Here is a 22,076-nt window from a genome sequence, read left to right on the forward strand (position 1 = left end):
ATTTTAAACTGATGCTATTAATAAAAAGCCTAAGGTTCAGAGATACTAAGATTTCCTCTGGAGAAGCAAGTCTTAGATTCCTTGTTCTTACCCAGTCTGTTCTAGTGCCTGTAACTAATCAAGTGAATAAAACAAACACAGAAGGTACTATACTTTCTTTAAACTACTGACTGGGCATAGTTTGAATTTTGCAGAATAGGAGCTCTGTTTTAAATTTTAAAGAAACAAGTGAAATGAGTCCATCATAACACCATGTAAATATGAAGAATGAGTTCTTGAAAAGGTTTATTAGCATTCACCATAGGCAACAGCACCATGGTATGTGCAGTCTTATGATTAATCAAACCAGCCACCAGGGACTGAAAGGAATGAGACTAGATCATGTGTAGCAGTCAAAGGTTCACATGCCAAATGTGAATATGCAGACTTCTGCATTACAGGTTACCCAGGATCTGCCTAGCTGGCTTAGCTGTCAATTGTTAAAACTACAGGGACTGTACCACAAATTTAACGAAATTATCTTAGGCAATGAACTTTCAATAAAATCATTTTGTTTTAAGAGATGGATAAATAATGGGCTGTCATGAATTACCAAGATAAATGTACAAGCTTCACATCAAGATCACAGAGGAAGATAGGAGATGCTAAGAGGAGGTACACGGGTCACAGTGATGTGTTCTGCGGTCCTTATTACAGAAAAGCTTTGTCATTAGTTACCTGTAGTGATTTCTCCATTTACTTGATTTGTATTCATATATTCCCTTCCCTTTTAAGTTACTAGTAGAGCCCAAACTCAAGGCCCAATTTATTTATTTATTTTCATAATGAAAATCACTACATCATCTTTGCCGATATACACCTGGACTGAAGTCGTAGAACTTGAAACAGTGTTTATGTTCTAGATCTTTGGTAAAATAATTTCAATAGAAATAGCTCTTTACACTTAACAAAACAAAACAAAAATAGGGGGAAAAGTATTGTTTCATTCCTAACATAAGCGGGTATTAGGATAAGTGATCTACTGGAACAAATCCAGTTCTTCAAGTCCAAGGATAGAAAAGCACAAAACTATATACTTAGTAAGTTCTTTATAAGTACTTTCTATTTAACAACTGTCTAACCATTACTGAGTTAGTGAAAGGATCCCGTTTTCTAATCATGTATCAGCAAGTCTTACAGTGAAAAACAGTTCTAGATGAGAAGCTAGAGAAACTGGATCCCTGTTCTAGCACAGCTACTAACTAACTGTCAAGCCATTTGACAACTCCATGAGAATCCTCAGCTGTGACATCACTGGTCAATCTGAAATAATAAAACACAGCCCAGGGTGCTATTAGGAAGTTTAACCCAGCAGCTATAAGTGAAAAAATAAAGCTCTAAATAAATAAATATACTAATTAGTATAAAGTAGCATATGGTATTACTACTAACACTAATAATGCATGTCATTATTCAAAGCTCAATGCAATACCTTAACTGGTATAAAAATTCAGAAACACTCATTTTAGTATCATCACTTATCTTGTCACACACCAGTAACAATTTATAACTGACAATCTGAGAAGTACTGAGTACAATGGCAAAATCCTTATATTCCCAAATACCCATAAACATCCATAGAGTACCCTTTAGGAAACACATAGAGCACAAAGTCATAAAGTAACGTGTTCAATGACTAGTACAAACAAATACTGATTCAATCTACCAATGCATTATGAAAAAAATCTAACTGGAGCTAAAATAAATCAAACTGTAATATCAACACCTTGTTTCCTTCAGGGAATACAGAGAGGAAAATGAGAAATTTAAGAAACTCACTTCAGGGTCTCAAGAGACATCTGTAAATTGTAATTGCGTTCCTGTTCAGGCAGCTTGGAGAACTCCACCAGACACGGGTGCTGTCTCTTATTGTCGTCTCTAACCTGAAACAGAATAGGAAATCAGCATATAACAGTTTCTAAGGCCCTATGCTAATGATGGTTACCCAACTGCATGGAGGACGGTGAAGTGGGAAGCAAGAAGGGAAACTGTGACCTTCATCCCAGCAAGGCGGCCTCTGTCATCCCTCAGGCATGGCTACCGCTGAAGGTCAGTGGTAAACCTGGCAATGTCTGGGCTGCCTCATGCCTTCTCCTTGCCACCGTTCCCGGTCAGTCCCAGCCTTCACGTCTGCCCTGAGACCTCCACGCCCACTCTCACAGCAACTTACAGCCTTGGCTTCAGCCTTACTTTCTCCATGTGGCTTGTCCTCCCCACCTTCCTAATCTGCCAATCTGCTGCTCATGCTATTTGTTTTTTTCCATAACAGTTACCACTGGCAAGCAGACTAGGGTCTTATTTATGGGATTGTCTATCTTCCTGCACTGCAAGAATGTAAGACCAAAGGAACAGGGACTGGGCTTTTTTGTTCTTTGATAATGTATTCCCAGCACTGAGCATGTGCCTGGCACATGGCAGGCATGCAACAAATGCTTTTAAACTGAAATGAACTCTAGGTAAGAAGGTGTAGTAATAACTCAGTAGTTATTGTTACATGTTTAGACACAGATTAGAGACATCAATTAACGTCATGACTGACTGATACAAACTCCTGGTGGTGGTTCCTTCCAGCTGTTCATTTCATCCCATGTAAGTCACTTCTGCTCTAACAAGTCACTCCAGAGCCTTTCCAAAGCAAGGTAATATCCCACAGATATCTTTCATATTAATCCTTGAAAGTGCTAGCAATCAGAATAAACTAAAGTCAAGATTTTAGGACTGAATTAATGAGAAAGATGTTCTACATCCTTGCATTAGTAATTAGATTTTTGTCTTCTTAGAGGCCTAAATTACACAAGCATTACTGCCGCGGTGACACCTCAATCACAGCCATATGCTCTCAGGGAACAAATTACTCCCTGGGAATAATTACCAGGTTTTATAAATGTCACATAAAAAAGTAGGAAAAAAAAGCAAGAATTTTTTTAAAGTATTCAGGAGCTGACAAGTTAGAAATAAGATAGTCTTTTTTTCTTGATCATTGCAAATGAACAGAACTTACACATGAGCACACAGCTTATTTACTTAAGGGTGTAAGTGTGGAAATGAAGCTGTGGGTTACAAAACCAAACACTAAATGCTAAACATAAAGGTAAAAATGAATGTGCCCAAGTTCAGAGACAATTTACTCTGTATCTATGTAATTTCCACTTACCCTCTACTCTCTACACCACAGAGTAACTGTCCCCATCATCCTCTCGGGTCCCAAGCTAAAACAAGAAATTTATCCAGATTTCCTTCCTTCTCTTAAACACTTCCCATACTTGAACTTCTTCGAAACATCCGCAGTCATATCTCTCCACTCCTCCTGCCAGTACACAACTGGGAACCTCACTACCTCCCACCTGAGTCCTCTCCCTGACCTTTTTCCTGCCTCCAGGTTCACTGCTCTTCCACAGGCATAGCAGAGCTCAGATCAAGTATTTACCACCCCATGGAAGCCTTCCCTGATTTCACCAGGAGAGCTGTAAATATCCCTCGCTTACAGTTAGCTTATCCATCATAGTTCTGAGTCTGTAATTGTTTGTGTGTCTATTACTCAGCTAAACCAGAAGCTCTTTTAAAAGGCAAACTCACTAAAACAAGGTCTTTTCAATTTGAGGACTACAGTACCAAACACGAAGGTTAGGCAAATAATACGCAAAGGAGACAGATGAAGGCTTGAATGGATCTGCCTGATGTTTTTCCATAAAACAGAGCTCCCAATCAAAAAGCAGGAAAAAGATCTAAACAGACACTTCTCCAAGGAAGATATACAGACGGCTAACAAACACATGAAAAGAAGCTCAACATTGCTCATTATTAGAGAAATACAAATCAAAACTACAGTGAGATATCACCTCACACCAGTCAGAATGGCCATCAACAAAAAGTCTACAAACAATAAATGCTGGAGAGGGTGTGGAGAAAAGGGAATGCTCTTGTACTGTTGGTGGGAATGTAAGTTGATACAGCCACTATGGAAGATGGTATGGAGATTCCTTAAAAAACTAGGAATAAAACCACATATGACCCAGCAATCCCACTCCTAGGCCTATACCCTGAGGAAACTAAAATTGAAAGACACATGTATCCCATTGTTCATTGCAGCACTATTTACAAGAGCTAGAACATGGAAGCTACCTAGATGACCATTGACAGATGAATGGATAAAGAAGTTGTGGTACATATACACAATGGAATTTACTCAGCCATAAAAAGGAATACATTTGAGTCAGTTCTGATGAGGTGGATGAACCTAGAACCTATTATACAGAGTGAGGTAAGTGAGCAAGAGAAAGATAAATATTGTATTCTAAAAAATGGTTCTGAAGAATTTACTTACAGGGCAGCAATGGAGAAACAGACATAGAGAATAGACTCATGGACATGGGGAGAGGGGAGGAGAGGGTGAGATGTATGGAAAGAGTAAGATGGAAACTGACATTACCAAATGTGAAACAGATAGCCAATGGGAATTTGCTGTGTCTCAAGAAACTCAAACGGGGCTCTGTATCAACCTAGAGGGGTGGGGTGGGGAGGGAGATGGGAGGGAGGTTCATAAGGGAGGAGATGTGTGTATACCTATGGCTGATTCATGTTGAGGTTTGACAGAAAACAACAACATTCTGTAAAGCAATTATCCTTCAATAAAAAAAAAATTAATTTAAAAAAATAGAGCTCTCTCATGATGCTCCAGTGAAATACACCCCAAAGACATTTAAAGAAACTAATTTCTTTGCAAAAAATACAAGCAAAAAACCACAATTTATTCAAGAGTTCAAATTACTCCAAAGAAAAACACAGTTGCTATACAATGGAATATTACTCAGCCATAAAAAGGAACCCATTTGAGTCAGTTATAATGAGGTGAATGAATCTATAGCCTATTATACAGAGTGAAGTATGTCAGAAAGACAAATATTGTATATTAATGCATATATATGGCATCTAGAAAGACGGTACTGACGAACCGATTTGCAGGGCAGCAATGGAGACAGAGACATAGAGAACAGACTGTGGACACGGGGCGGGGGGGAAGGAGAGCATGGGACGAATGGAGACAGTAGCGTGGAAACTACATACTCCCACATGCAGAACAGCAATGGGAACTCACTGCATGACTCGGGGAGCTCAAATCGGTATTTTGTGACCACCTAGAGGGGTGGGATGGGGCGGGAAGGAGGGTCAAGAGGGAGGGGACATACGTATCCCTATGGCCAATTCATGCTGCTGTATGGCAGAAAGCAATATGATATTGTAAATCAGTTCTCCTTCAATTAAAAATTACTAAATTAAAAAATAAAAGGTAACTGACAAAAACAGGAAAAAGCAACAACATAAAACATGGACCTGCACTCCTTAAATGGATGAATTCTAAAATATTAACTCAGAGAAAGACTGGAACACACCAAACATTTATGGAATTGGTCTCGGTAAGAGGTGTACCTAAGTCTAGGATAACAGAGATGATAAAGCCAGGGATCAAAGATACTGATCCGAAAAGAGTTTTAGGAGAGCCCCAGTCAAAGAAGACACAAGGTCGATTATGAGATGGAAGGACAATGCGAAACCTCTTCACGTGTCAGTCTGAGACTCTCCCAAATTGCTGATCTGATAGGATATTTGTGGTTGTGCTTGCCCAGAGTGAGACCTACGGAAAAAACGGCTTCATTCTTTCAGCAAGTATTTGGTCGATTCCCTGTCCCAGGAACGGTGCCAGGTGCCAGCACCATAGCCACAGACTAAGTGCTGAGTCTCCCGCCAGAGGCACGTAAAACCCAAAGTCGCTGCCATCAGCCTCAGACCAGGTGAAGGGTAACTGGCCACAGTCCGTTTGGCTCAGAAGCACTGTGTTCCCTTTCAGCACCTGCAAACTAGTAGCAATAATGGTATGGTGTTGAAATGAACTGAATTTAATTGCAAGAATTGATAATAATGAGACCTTATATTTCCTCTTTTTTTAGAAGAAGAAACATAAAGAAGTTCATTGTAGAATGCTGTCATTTAGGGAACCTATAGAAGCTTGCAATAGAAATCATCTTTTTTGAGTGTAAACCTATTAAACAATTCCTGTTACTATGATTTTGGGGGGGGGGGGTAGTTACTTGTTTGTATGAGATCTTTTTAAATCCTAGCCTGTAATTATCTTTCTCTGAATTTTGTCTGTAATTCAAATCTTTCCCTATCTCAAATCTTGTGGTAAATTTGTCTGTAATTCCTCTGCCAGTGACTAGGAATACTTTTACAATATCTCACCTCCTTCTGACTTTAATTAATGATAAATATCTTATTTAACACTCATTCATTTCCTCAATTTTTAAAAGTCAAAGAATATTGCATAAAACCACATACTTAATAAGGTACTTTAAGTGCTTGCTGATTAGACAACTGTCTAACTATCACTGAATTAATGAAAGGATCCCATTTTCTGATCATGCATCAGCAAGTCTTATAGTGAAAAACAGGTCTAGACAAGAAGCCAGAGAAGCTGGATCCTAGTTCCAGCACAGTAACTAGCTGGAAGGCATTTGAATCATCGGCAGCAGCATCACTGGTTAATTTGAAATAATAACACACAGCCCAGCGTGCTACTGCGACGATTACCCCAATACCTTTAAGTGAAAAGACAAAGCTCTAAATAAATAAGATGAATTAGTATAAAGAAAGAGAAAGAAAGTGAAGTCGCTCAGTCGTATCCGACTCTTTGCGACCCCATGGACTGTAGCCTACCAGGCTCCTCTGTCCACGGGATTTTCCAGGCAAGAATACTGGAGTGGGTTGCCATTTCCTTCTCCAGGAGATATTCCCGATCCAGGGATTGAACCAAGGTCTTCCGCATTGTAGGCAGACACTTTACCATCTGAACCACCAGGAAAGTCCATAATTAGTATAAAGTAGCATGGTATTCCCTGGTGGCTCAGTGGTGAAAAATTTGCCTTCAATGCAGGAAACACGAGTTCGATCCCTGGGTCAGGAAGATCCCCTGGAGAAGGAAATGGCACCCCGCTCCAGTGTTCTTGCCTGGGAAATCCTATGGACAGAGGAGTCTGGCTGGCTACAAGTCCACAGGGTCATAAAGAGTCAGACGTAACTTAGCAACTAATCAACAACAAGCATGATATTACTACTAACACTAATAATAAATGTCATTATTCAAAGCTTAATGCAATAAATTATGGCTGTGCTGAATACACTCATTTCTATATTCAGTCAAATATAAGTGTTATAAATATTGGGATATTTGGACTATTAATATCATAAAAATGAAAGCACTGCAACAGTCCTGCTTAAAAAACAAAAGGTGTATAACACACTGGTATTACATGAGAAGTTGTTTTGGTGTTAGCTAAATTTTATTGATAAACTATAAACTAAGTTCTGTAAACAATAATCATTTGGAAACATATGCAATCGTTATTTCTCAGCCTCTCTTCCACTTATGAAACCAACTGTGAACCTCTGCCCTGTGAACTTGTACTACTAAATACAACTGGGACTAAAAGAAACATCAGAGGAGGAGAGTAAATTAACTTCTTTCTTTCCATTTTCAGTTTTCACTTTCAGTTTCAATGAAATTTCTTCCTAAGGTCCCTAGAAATCAATGCCTATTGTCTGTATATGTTAACTTTGATTTTAAAAATGTAACTTTAAACCTGAATATTAATAACTTTTCAATTGTCTAGGCAACTAAGCCATCCTTCAATGACCCCACCACTAACGTCATTCCCTCTCATAAAGAAAAACTGCAGACAAAATAAAACTTAGGACGAAAAAACTCAATCAGATCAGTTCATGTCACCATACAGCAGGATGAGTGAGAAGTGTTTTCAGAAAGATGTATTAATAGAATCTGAGAATAAATTTCAAAATTATGTACCGGACCATACTGCCAGCCAAGTTCAATTTTATTCATCACCCAGAGCTCATGGATATTCTCTGCCAGTTTTTCTCGTATCCTCTCCAGGTGGGGAGGCAACACAATCTAAAATTTTAAAAAGAGGAAAAGAAAACACACATCAGAAACAAATGCAAGAAAATGCAATGCTAACTGTTCTTATTGTGGATTGAAATGTAATCATATAACTGGGTTCCAGATAATCCATTCTAAATTTATAAAACTAGGTATCTAAATAATTATTAGGTAAAGTTGGGGAACAAAATTTAGAAAGAAAGAAAACAGAGTACTACTGAGGACAGCCATCATTTAAAAAAAAAAAAAAAAAGGTCAATGGATATGGGATAATCACTGGAATATGCATTATTTAAAAAGAGAAATCACTCGAGACTCCTTAAACCAACCTGGCCAGCATTCACAGGCCAGGATGAAGGCAATTCAGTGTCCAAAATATAATCCGCTGAGTTTAGAAATATCTGATGGCAAAAATTTATATTGTCCCTTAACTCTGCTACTTGCAGTGGTTTCTAAATATAAGCCTCAGGGGGAAAAATCTGAACATGTTTCCCTTAAAAAGAGAAAGTTTAATGGCCTCTTCATAAAGAACACTAAATGATTTTCAAGATGAGGGGTTGGCTGTACATGTCTGATGATGCACAGACATTGCCCCTCAACACAGATAGCAGGCAAATGCCTACAATGTTCATGGACGGGGTTGAGTTTCCATGAGGAGCAGGCCAGCATTGCCTCCTTCCCCTCCAAACAAGAGGTTACCCAGGTCTCAGGAAGTCCTAAATGTGCTAGTGACACCAGGAAATCCCACTGTCTGCTCCAGTTGATTTCCATCCTCCAATCATGTTCACTGCTCAACTCTGAAGGCACGACATACACCCTGCCTTGTTCCAGCAATGGCAACACAGACTGAATGTGAGCCATGAACAAAGCATGCTTATGTTATGCATCATATAAAAAGCTGGCAGGGAGAGATAGGAAATACATTTCACGGCACGAAACCACAGAGGCATCTGAGGCCTGCTCTTAATTCTGTTATCAGACTTCAGAAGCAACGCCTCTGATCTTTGAAAGCTAATGAACAAACTATGACTATCTAACCAACTGGACTGAACTTACTTCACCTTCAAAATAAAACAATACTTAATTCAGTGTCAGGATAATTTCACGTCTATGAAAGAGAAGAGCATGAATAATGGCTAACATTGCTTGGGTGTCTATATGCAAAGTATGGTGCCAATGTGTTCTTTATTATACATTGAACATACTCTTAGCATTCCAATCAATGAGATGAGTAATTTTTTCAAGTCTCAGAGCATGCACTGGATCCAAGACATTTTGACTCTAGAGTTTATGATCTCAATCTCTACCTGAGATAAAAGTCAGTTAAATCACTTAAAAATGCCAACTGTATATAGACAAGGAGAAGAAATTTAAAATTCCACTACTACCTTATGTAAAAAACACTCTAAAATTAGTAAGCATTGACTTAGGTTGTGGCCCAATTGTACATTGTAAAATCAATTTAGTGACTTAAAAACACTTTTAAAAAACAGAACAGACTCAAAATGAGTAAGCGGACACGGTAAAGGTAAGCATTATTTTATGAAACTTGCTTCACTTATACATATAAATTGTATTACTGTAAAATGCATCCCTATAGGTTGCAGTCCAAGGAGTCTGAAACCCACTGCATGTGGGAATGGCTGCAATTCAAACATTGCCATCACAGCTGATGATCCGGTACCTGGCTGGTGTCCACTGGGATTGGTGTGAAGGCGGCTTGTGTCAGGGAAACTGTGGGGCCCAGGAGGTCCCGCGTGTAACTCCTTTCTTGCTTGTACTCTCGGCTGTGCTCCACTTTCAACTTCTCTTTTGGCAGAACAGCTTCGTAACAAGGAGCGTACCCAGGCGGAGGAAGGAATTTAAATTCTCCATGTCTCCCCCCAAGCAGAAAGCGTACTCTAAAAAGGATGCATGTCAGGGTAAGTTGAATCTCTGGCATACAGAAAACTTTCCTAATCAACAAAATTCAAGGAATAAATTCTTAGTATAAAATTAACTTTGTCAGAAGTCACATCTTTTCCTCTAAGAACCATCATGAAGTCAGTAACTAAGAGTTTAAGAGCCTCTAATCATAAAAGTAAAACCTGATTAAATTATGTTAATTGCTCAGCAAAACTATATCACTCTCTGGAGAAATAATAAAAGCACATGCACCATATTCCTATGTGAATGAAATACCTGTCTATAGTATTTGGTCATTTAATACCTCAAGGTACCCAAATAACCAACAGAGAAAGACAGATTTAATCTAAATACCTATATATCAATACTTAAAATTACAGGGCTGGATGAGATCTGATAAAAACTGGATGAGATCTGATAAAAAGAAAAAACAGCCACTTTCTAGCATTCAATTTCCCTGTGAAATTCCTTAAGGGAACTCAAATGACACTTCTTGATACTGAATTATCATTTTAATTACTCTTTCTGTCTGGTAGTAGCAAAAAAGCAAAGGGTTAGAGAAAACCACCTTGACCCAGCTGATCACAAGCAGGTTATTTACAAGTATAACAGGTAGAGGGTGATATGGAAAGGAGTCATCTTGACCTGATCACCCAAAAATGTGTCATTTCTATAGAAATGAAGGGATTTGGAGTCCAGAATATAATGAACAGAAAAATTAATGAAAATAAATATGAAAAAATTAGTGACATTTTTAATCCAACATTGTGTATTTACCCTTAGTAAAGAAAAAAGTGAACTTAAGTGGACTAGAAATTTTCTGGATACTGGATAGAGGAAGAGATATTAGACTGAGTTATCTAAATGGCTGGATATATGGACAAAGCGCTCAGCTTCCTGAGATTCCCCTCTTGAATTAATCTTATCTCCAACCTTCAAGGAACAAGTTGCTTGTTGCTTCAAGGAACATTTTGCTACAGGGCAAAATGCCCTGTAGACGGATGCCCAGGAGAGCAGGTTAGTGAAGCAAGCGTGATGGCAATGCAGAGTCTTCTGTGAAAGAACGAGAAATGAGAAGGCAAACAGACCAAAAAACAATGATACTAACTTGATTCCTGCAGAGAAACTGACAACTGGAAAGAAGAGGCCATCAATGTTGAAATTCTCAAACATGCCTTGAACAGGTTGTCCATTAATTCGGAAGGAGATGCTTGGGGCACTTAGATCTAAACAGCAACTGATGACATCATCAGTTCTCAAGAGATGCTGGTTTGGTGAGTTGACAGTCCGGGCAATACAACCTGTGGGAAACACATTAAAGGAGGATGATGTCTTTTTATCTCAGAGAAAATCACTGTCAGAGACCAAGTTAAAGATTTGAATAGGCAGTGACTATGAATAGTACTGGACTAGAATAAATCTTGAATACATATTCATGTTATATGTCAGATCTTTAATTAAAAAAAAACTGTTGCTTTTTTTAGGAGCAATGCTATTTTTATTGTAAAATGGATCTTCTGATATGCAGAAAATTTTGCATGCAGATGGATGGTATTTGATACAGATACCATCTTAGAGTTGATAACATCATGATGTCAGGGGAAAACCTCTAGGGAAAGACTTGAAGTCAAAGATCTACATTACCATCAGCAAATTACTTAACCTCTATAAGCCTTGATTTCTTGTAAACCAAATGCCATTGCCTTGCAGAGTTGTTATGATGATTAAATTAATGTTATACAAGAACAGAGTCTTAGACATGGAACGTATTCACTTCAGTCCCCATCTCAAAGATTAAATTCCCTTTATTTTATAAAATAAAAACATAAAAGGATACTGAAGAAAACAGAGAATATGATCGTTTGTGTATTATTTGTTGAGAGACAATACACATCAATTGGTTTGTTTCTGTTCTATAATTTATTCCTACAAGACCTTGGTTGGCTTCTTAAGTAGGAAACAGCAGGATACAAGTTGAGGCATGAAAATGATCCTGGATAAATGTCATTTCTTGCCCTGGCCAACCTATGATTTATACTCATTCTTGACTGTGTCAGAACTTCTTGGCCTATGAGTCCCATGGGCAAACTGGAAAACAAGAAGGTAAGATTCTCCTAAACATTCATGCTCACAAATGTGAACATACAGTATTTTTCAATTTGAGCAAAGACAAAAATAGATTTGATGATGCCAGCTTTGAATTTTTATAACACCTATTTAAAATTTCTAGCATGTCCAGATTTTTACCAACAATATGTTGAAATGCCAATAGTAGGGCAGATCTACATTATAAAATATGTAGATTTTTAATTTTACCAATATTCAAATTTGCAAGTAGTAAATTCATTATGAAGTGGTCCCTCTAGAATTTCATAGATATAATAAAGGGAATTATTTAAGAAAATCATGCAAAAAGCAACAGAACTCACAAAGTTCTGCATTCCTGTCTGTATCAAGTTCTGTAGCTGATAATGTAGTTATACAGATATTTGTTACTGTTTAGTCATTAAGTCATATCCAACTCATTTTCGAGCCCATGGACTATAGTCACCAAGTTCCTCTGTCCATAGGATTTCCCAGGCAAGAATATTAGAGTGGGTAGACATTTCCTTCTTCAGGTAATCTTCCCAAGATTACCTGGTAGATTCTTTATCACTGATCCACCTGGGAAGCAGTCAACAGATATTTACTATAATCCAAGCATATTGTTCAGTCTGAGGAATGAGTATGCTAAAACTAATGACTATTTAAAAGTCCCCATGGTAAACTGTTTTGTAAAGCCTGAAACAATTAGGTTAGAGAGAAAAGATCACTAGCAACCAACCTAAGTCCATGGTTTCAGTGGCACTGACGCTGCTGAATCTGCTAGTGAGCATTCTCAGGTTGCATTTATGACTTAATAGGGGTATCAAATCAATACGAGAACTACATTCTTGTTTTCTACATCAGCCAGAAAGGAAGATAGCAGTGGGCTTTTCATAGGTCCTATAAGAGAATCCTTACCTTTCTTTCCTGTACTATTCTCTGACATTCCTTCATTCTGTTATACCTAAGTTCTTCAAAAGCACCGAGATTTTTTTCACACTACTAACCCTAATACACAGAAGATGTGGATGCCAGAAACAGAATCATTATTCCCCGAAGAGGAACACAGCAATGCTGTGCAAAGTTTAAGGTGGGAAGAGGAAATGAAAACAGAGATCGAAACTTTTGCTGATGAACCAAACTCTGGTACCAAGGAACAACTCTACTCTCCAATCACAAAAAGCTAAGTGTTTTTTTTGTTCTTTCCCCCCAGAAATCACAGATGCTTAATACTTTAAATTCAACCTCAACCATTAGAAAGAAAAGGAATAGGAGAGTGAACCTGAGAAGACTATGCAACTTAATATGAATTTAACCATGGTAACTCAGTCAGAAGTCAATTAATTTAGATCTGCCTTTATTGATCATGAATCTAAAATTAGCAAGCGATCCCAGTGGCTTAAGAGAACACAGCTTCAACTGCACATATTTTCTTGCCATTAGGAAAAACAATCAAGTATTTTCTCTTGATATAAATTAAAGTTTCAAGATGATCTTCTCCTGAAATTCCACAACCTATGCTCCTTTCTGTGATAGATTCACTGAATATTTCTGTTGCTCTTATCATTCTATTTAACAGATACTTAGTCATAAAAGGCATACTGGACACAGTCCAATTCCAGAGGCTCTGGGTTCTTCCCATGTGTGGATAGAAAAAGCTTCAAACTAAATGCAAACTTCACCATTTAGTGAAGTGACGCTATATGGCTGAAATTAGATGCAATGCAGCATTAAAAAAAAACCCAGAGTAGTGTTTTGTTTTCCCCTAAATTTTATGCAACAGGAAAACAAGTGAACCTGTTTCATTCATCCAGCTGAGGATCCATTTTGTGTGCAGTGACATGTGAAGGTAACAGAGGGAGGATGACCTCTCACGGGTAACAGTTGAAATGTCTTATAAAACAGACATTAATTCTATTTCACGTTTCTCAGGTCTTTTGAAGTTAGGGCTCTTTGCCTTTTGGGTCAGTAGAAAAATTCTGGAACAAGCATTGTGACTCTTTCTGAGCAGCACAGTACATAGTGTATAAGATATACCACACTGCAGCCTGGGCCCCAACCAGTGCCCCACAGGTTAGATAAAATACCCAAAATACAGCTTCATCTCTTCCAGGCTACTGAGCTATTGGCACTGAATAAAGGGAAGATTTAGTAAACATTACTGCTGAACACAAATATAGAGTGCTTTCATTTGTAAACCCCCATACCACAGACTCTTAGGCTTTAATTAAATTTAAATTAAAATATCTTTTCACAATTTATGATTTATACAGCATTAATAAATAAATATCATTTGATTTGCCCATAAGAGGTAAAGTTCAACTTTTTGTACTGTAAGAAACCTCTGCATATTTTCTGTAGGTTGTCTGTGCTCAGTCATGTCCAACTCTGTGATCCCATGGATTGCAGTCCACGAGCTCCTCTGTCCACAGAGTTTTCCAGGCAAGAATACTAGAGTGGGTTGCCATTTCCTACTCAGGTGATCTTCCCAACCCAGGGATCAAACTTGTGTCTCTCAAGACTCCTGTGTTGGCAGTAGTCTTTACCACTAGCACCACCCGGGAGCCCCCTTCTATAGGTTAAATGTGTTATAAAATAAGTTTGGATTCATTCTAAATGCAGCTTTATGAATACAAGCATAAGTCTGCAGAATCCAGATGAAATCTAATATCTACAAAATCAAAAGCTAAACTTTTAAAGAGAGCCAATCAAAATAAATCTTTTAATAAATCAGAAAAGAGTATATTTTTATATATTACTAATTTTCAATATATGTTCAATCATTAAAGCTTAGGGTTGTTAGCTAGTGAAATGAGCCATACATTTATTTTTTAACAGCTCCACACTTCTGAAACAACACATCATTTGATTGTGGGCTGTTTCCTCATAATACATTTAACAAATTACCCATTCCTAACATTAAGCTATCAGCCAAGAGATGAAACTTAGTCTTTGTATTATGATTATTTTCCAGGATTTTTTTGGTTCCTGTTTATACTGGAAGCTAAAGCTTTGCACATACCAACTAAAGCACGTAGGAAACATTTAAGTTTTTGCATTCAATTCGTGAATCAGAATGCCACTTCTGATATATATCATTCATACAGAATTCAGTCTTTTGGAGATGTACTATAATTGTAAGAGTTTTCTTTTTCCTCTAGTGAAATTCTGCTTTTGACTTACCACTTGCATCATTTTAGTGTTGCATTTTTGAAATCAATGTATCTGACTTGAGCAACACAAATAGGTTATGGAAATGTACAGTAAGGGCAAAAGATTTCCTTCGAGAACACCGTGAAGGAAAATGGATGGTACTTACCTGACCAGAGGTGAAGGCCATCGAATCCGTAGGAGAAGAGGTCGTCTCCGACGCCATTCCCACCCCATTCCTCGCCCCCGCCGGGGTAGGGTGAGTAGCCCTCTGTGGAAGCCCAGCCCACGCGCAGGTGAGTGGCTTCAGCAGTCACGAACGGCTCCGTGTGGTCCACCATCAACTCATAGTACCACTTCTTATACTGTGCAGAGCCTTCACTGACACCCAGAAAAATATTGGGTCTCATGCTTTAAAGAGATGGGAATAGCATGTGAGAAAATCCAAATAAACCTTTCATTGTCTCAACTTATTACGTCATGCTATCCTTAATTAGTCCTGCTTCTCAAAGATACATTGCATTGACCAAGAAGTTTGTTTGGGTTTCCAAAACATTGTACAGAAACACCTTATTGACTTTTTTGGGAAACCCAATGTTTCCTTAAGTGCAACAAATTATTGAAACAATCACTGAAGTCTACTCTAACAGCCAACCCTACAGTTAATGTTCAGTGACTTACGTTTGCTTTTGGGAAAATTTGGCTACATCACTCAACAGCCTACTACATTTTTTCATAACTGCTCTTCAACCTATTTTTATATCATAAATCATATTTAAGGGGAGACACTCAGGATAGCATCAGGCCCCAGAATTAATGGAGTTATTATTAATCCAGGACATAGAGACATTTTCCTAAGCTAAGGTTTGTGTCACACAGGGTTTGAGGCTGACACAAGTCATAGCCTTAGTGAAGGAACCAAAGTGATTAATCACCTTTGTTGTTCTCTATGTCTTGCTGTGAAGAGTCTCAGTTAGTTGTATTTTAATTGCATTTTATGAAGAGATCCTAACCCTAAATTAACATTAGGGATTAGAGAAAGTCTCAGGAATGCCACCATTAACAACAGGTCTCGTATAGAAAGAACAATAAAGGAAGTCTCAAATGAATCTTTATAAAAAAAACACAATATATTTGTGTTAAAAAAAAAAAAAAACACAGAGGAGAAATACATACCAAACCCCACATTTTTGTTTGAAACATGGTGAAGTAGCAAGTATTTCCTGGATAGCTGCTAAATACTGTGCTAAGTGTATCAAAGTCATTACTACCACACATAACACCTTCTTAATTATATTCAATATTATCATTATTACATATGGAAGGCATTATAACATGGTGGTTAAGAGCTCAATCTCTGGAATTAGACTCTAGCCTCATTTTCAGCTCAAAAATTTTAATTTATAGAACATGGATAATAGTAATACTTCACACACACACAAACAGTGAAGAAGGCTTGTAAAGAATCTGGCATTGTGCCTGGCACAGACTACCCAATGAATGTCTGACACATTGGAAAGTAGATCTAACTGGAAATATCGTTTCACTGATTTATGGAATTTATTGTATTTTGGATATCTGAATTCCTATTATACAACCAATTTGGTGACATGGTCTATCTGAACCTACCTGCTCACATGGTTCACAAGGCGTGTCTGCAATAACAGGTCTCTTCCTGGCAGAAGATTGTCACAGATGAGATGCTGGTTAGAACGGACTGCCACTCCATGGCAAACACAGAGAGAGCATAAGACATCCAGAACCTGAAAAGTGAAATCCCTTTCAGCTGGCTCTCATTCCCTTTTCAGATTCAAGCATCAGCAGTAATTTCCACAAACAGAAACACATTCCCTTCAGGTACCTCTGACCCAGTCACTTTAAACATGATAGCAATGTGTCCACTTATTTTCCACAACTGAGAACTGCTCCATTCCCCCACTGGTGCTATGCATAACCACTGCACAGTATTATCTGATTGCAGTTAAAAAGCAAAAAACATGAAAAATGTGACACCTTTTAAAAATTATCTTTTTAAAGGATATGTTTGAAATTATTCCAGAATTCATTTCTGGCAATAAAATGGTTCACTTACCTTGTGATTTCTTCCATGCTTGTCTAAAAGTGAGATAATGGATTTTATATGGCCTTCTTTAATAATATTGAGAGCTTCTGGACTTTCTACTAACACACAGTGTAAAACTTCAAGAATACCTAAACAGAAAATAAAGAAAGGGGGAAATATGATTAACTAGTCTACAACGATCAGTGACTTTCCTCTTCTCTATGTGCTTATTGAGGTGTTGACTAAATGTAGTACAATTATGTGCTCAATGTGTTTGTCACCAAGTATCTGTGATAAGCGACAGCTGGCGTTTGGGAGGCAGGGCTGATAACCAAATATGATAACAAGTGAGGACGAGGCAAATATACAGTGTTCAGCTAAGTAAGCAGGTAACTCTGCCTATAGAGAAATGAAAGAGGGCAACATTTAAGTGGGGCCACAGAGAACTCATACATGACCATTTTTGATAGGAAACATGGGCTGACTGACGTCTTGAATGTTGGGCAGAGCTGATGTGCCTGAGGTACAAAGCCAGTAGGAGATGGAACAGGTTTAATGGGGCAGAATCTCAGCTTAGGAAGGTGAAAAATTTGGGAGATGGATGATGGTGAGAGTAGCACCATTTGTATGAACTTAACGCCACTGAATTGTACAGTAAAATATGGTTGAAATTGTGTTATTATGCGACTTTTATCAAAGTAAAAAATAACATTAAAAAAACGAGTTAATGATTCCGAAGTGTGAAGATGTTAAAAAAAAAAAAAGCATTGAATTGGGAAACTGGTAACAATTTTGACTACAAGTCCTTCACATGGCTGAATCACCAAACTCCCAGGTCCCAAAAGATATAGATAAAGACCTGACACACATTCCTAAGTTGTTTTTACAGGAAGCAGACACCAACCAGATGAAAACTGCTGACCACAAGCACATAGACTCTACATTGCTTGAAACTAAAGGATGATGATACTGGAAACTTCCCAACCAATCTGACAACTGTGCGTGAGCTGATCATGCACCCTGCAGCTCCCACGCCCCCTTTCTTTGATGGCTTCCCTGAAAGCCCTCACACTCACACTTTGGAGTGTGAGCTGCCCGTTCCACCAGCCTGGCATCCTGCAGTAAATGCTGTACTTTCCTTCAACACAACCCAGTATCAGTAGACTGGCTTTATTGTGTGAGGACAAGTGGACTCAAGTTTGTTTTGGTAACAAGATCAAAGGATGCTCTGCTCTGTTTTTTCCTCCTCTTTCTCCTCTTTTCCTGTGATTTTTTTTTCTTTTTTTCTTTTTGCTGTGCATATTTTTAAAAGTGAAGCAACTTATAGAACCCATACTTCATCCTGAAGGTTGCTCTGTTCCTTTCTCTTTCTAGATACTCCCTGGGCCAGTGAAAGAGACCAGCATGCACTTTTCTGTATACAATGGAACTTACCAATAACTCTAGATGCTTTGAATCAAGAATTTATCCATTTTTGCAATCCCTGCCATCATCTTATTACTATCTGATCACTTCCTCATAGTAGCTATTCAGTTTTTCCTTAATAAATATATTCTATATTGGTATATAGTCATCTCACTCACACTGTGGTACCCTGAAAATCTTTGTCTCATAATTATTACACCATTTTTTATATCAACAATTTGCTTTTTTATATTTGTCACCCAATGATCCAGCAATGCTTTAGAACTCAGTGTTACTCAAAATTCCCTTACATTAGATTTCTAAGTTATTCAATCTTAAACTCTGAAATTTTGCTCTTTGACTTAAAATCAACCTCCTTTGACCCCAATCATCTGTACTTCTTTCTCTCTAGTCACTCAAATTCAACAAACATGTCCCTGAATGGGTCTCTATCATGCACAGTCATGAAATTATTTCTGTACTGACAAGTATTTTCTTAAGTGAATTTAAACATTCATCATTCTTTCAACAAATGCTATAAAGTACCTACTAGGTGCCAGACAGTATGGTAGATGCAGAGAACACAAAGAAGAATAAAACTGAGCCCCTGACTTCAAGGAGTTCACCACGTTTAGGCAATGGAGAGGAAAAATAAGTAACAGAAATGGGCATTAGTACTATAGAAAAGCAACTAATGGAATACTATGTGAACTGACATAGGAGCAATAGACTCAGCTTGGGATGTCCTTGAGGCAAACTGCTGTGCTGCAGAATGCATGCGTACATTTCCACAACATCAATATAAAAATAACATTCTTGTTAGACACAGACATATCAGATTTTATTGTCTTTAATTATTTTACAATGATGCAGACTTTTATTTGTATTTACTAAATCCCTTTAAAATAAATTACTGTGACTGAATCTCACAAATATACTGAATGAAAGAAACCAGACACACAAAAATTTACTCTGCATGATTCCAGTTACACAGAGTCCAAAAATTGGCAGAATAAATCTATGATGTTAATACCTAGGTGCTGGGGCAGAGGATTGGATGAGTGGAAGAAGGTTCCAGGGTATGTTTCTGATAGGTGATAATATTCTGTTTGTTAACCAGTTGTTACACAAATACATTCTATTTGTGAAAAAGAACTGATCTGTATATTTATAATTTATGAACTTTTCTACAGAAATATAATATTTCAATAAAAAGTAAAGGGAATGAAGACGTGGAATAACACAGGTTAAAATGCTAACAGTAAATATCTCTGGTTGATGGGAACATGGATAAGTTTTGAAAAAACATTTCTATGCTTTTGTATCTTCCAACTTAGTAAAAATAATCACATCTTATGATTTGACTCTGAATAAAAACATTATTGTTTAAAAAATTAAAAAATAAACTATTGTCCTATATGATTAGGAAAACCAAATTTTTTTTCCAGATCTGTCCACATAAGCATTTAAACAAAAATTAAAAATGGGAATTCCAAACCAATCTAATTTTTTCAAATTAAATCCACTTAAACTAAAAAACAATGACAATTCACCCAAACAAATTTTTTTATCTGTAGAGTATTGTAAGGTGCTAATGTATTAATTGGAAAAGGAAATGGCAACCCACCACAATATTCTTGCCTGGAGAATTCCATGGACAGAGGAGCCTGGAAGGCTAGAATCCATGGGGTCACAAGAGTCAGACACCTCTTAACAACCAAACCACCAATGTATTAGTATATCAGGAAGAACTGATTTGAAAAATAATGGGAATTCTGGCTCTTCAGTGGCTTTCTGAACTTCATTCTTTTATAAATGTAAATGAAGAAGATATTCTTACATTGCTTTTCAGAAATAATTAATGAAAATACCAATGATTTCAGCCACCAGTAAAAATTTTAACCTAGTAACAGGAAAACATTTATACTGCACTGAATTTGTTTTTATGTCTTAAAGGACATAAAATAGAAAAAAAGGAATACTATATCATAAAAAGGAGATATTCGAAAACATACCAGAAGAAGCTTCCAGTCTTTCCAGTCGGCTGATTAACCAGTCAAGGGAGCCAGAAAATTGAGCACAGTTTTTACGATTTCCTCTAATTAGTGCAGCTGCAAAAGAAAAAGCAGATTTTACAGTTATGTGATTTTCTAGTTCGAAACCAAAGTAAGTCCATAGTAGGCACAAAATATTGGATCAAAAACAAAATACATTAATTTTATACCAAAAACACATACAAATACACACACACACACATATATACATATACACACAAAATTGAACTGATATTTATTAATGGGGACTGTAAAAACACTGCTTATTAGAAGAAATATATTTTTGAGAAAGTAACATTTCATATTCCAAGCAATAATGAAGGGTAATGGAAAAACTAGTGTCCTGGGATTTTCCTCACTTGGGTTCTAATACTCATTGCTTTTAATTAGCTGTGAGGCTAAATTATTTAATTTCCCTAGAGTTCAATTTTCTCACCTATATAATGAAGACATTAAGAGAACATCAGTTTTTCTGAAAATGTAGCACAAGATACTAGGAGATACGACAGGTAAGTGTAACAAACATACAAAGAATGTATCATCAAATTGTTATAAGAAAACACAGGGTGTGAGGGCGGATGGCTAATGAGTTTGAAAACCTTTCCCCCCCTGCATCTCTTCTTCCCATTTAGAGATTCAAAATTCATATGAAAGACTCTAGAAACTAATTTCTGCAGTTAAGTCACCTATTTCAACTTTTTTAAACCTAGTAGTGTTCTCTACACCTCTTGAACCAAAGAACCCACTTTATCTGAAATTCCTATGTCAACTTTATGATATCTTTCAACCTAATTGATATACTCAATTTAAAATTTATGTTTCTAAATCATTCAGTTATTTCAAAGCAAATATGGTAAATATTTAATGTAAATTCAACTCTTAGGCCCATAAGATTGTTCAGAAACTGTGTAACTGCTTAAAAATGGCAAATGATGTTTTTATATAATATATTTAGTGTGAAAAATATGTTTCTATAAGAAAAAAACCACAATTTTAAAATCTGGTAGTGCCAGGAGGTAGTTTAAAGAACTGAAGTTTGAGAATGCCACCTGTTCATCTGCTTGTTAAGAGCAACAGGGTTCAATGAAACTAAAATACTTCCTTCATATTTCCTCTTTCTTCCTCCCAAAAGCTGTTACCTGGCCTGAGAGGAAGAAAAGAAATAATGACACAAAAGACAAAAAGGATTAGGTTTGTTCAACTACATAAGAAAAGCTCTTTTGTGAATGGAATCCCCATAACATTTGTACAATTACAAGGTGATGCATTCAATTACTTAGGCTCTCCTCCAGCTCTGGAACCAGTAACCACGTATACACACACACACATACACACATCCAGTGATAAGCACCAGGGACAAGTGTGTTCAGGATGAGGTGTGGTAGAGGAGTCCGACATGCTCTGTGGGACTTCTGCTTTTAACCTG

General features: G+C 37.3%; 1 protein-coding gene across 1 annotated transcript in view; it reads right to left on the minus strand.

Annotated features, from left to right (window-relative positions):
- Positions 1–22,076, minus strand: part of RYR2 (ryanodine receptor 2) — a 595,071-nt gene that overhangs the window by 351,987 nt on the left and 221,008 nt on the right. Inside the window, exons 17-24 of the mRNA XM_043477303.1 lie at positions 20,612–20,707; positions 17,223–17,341; positions 16,760–16,893; positions 15,300–15,541; positions 11,004–11,196; positions 9,675–9,891; positions 7,898–8,002; positions 1,819–1,922 (exon numbers count right to left, since the gene is read on the minus strand). Coding sequence (XP_043333238.1) covers positions 1,819–1,922; positions 7,898–8,002; positions 9,675–9,891; positions 11,004–11,196; positions 15,300–15,541; positions 16,760–16,893; positions 17,223–17,341; positions 20,612–20,707 — 1,210 coding nt within the window. The remainder of the gene's footprint in view (positions 1–1,818; positions 1,923–7,897; positions 8,003–9,674; positions 9,892–11,003; positions 11,197–15,299; positions 15,542–16,759; positions 16,894–17,222; positions 17,342–20,611; positions 20,708–22,076) is intronic.

Source organism: Cervus canadensis, chromosome 8 (assembly GCF_019320065.1).
Source record: "Cervus canadensis isolate Bull #8, Minnesota chromosome 8, ASM1932006v1, whole genome shotgun sequence".
In the NCBI taxonomy this organism is placed as follows: domain Eukaryota; kingdom Metazoa; phylum Chordata; class Mammalia; order Artiodactyla; family Cervidae; genus Cervus; species Cervus canadensis.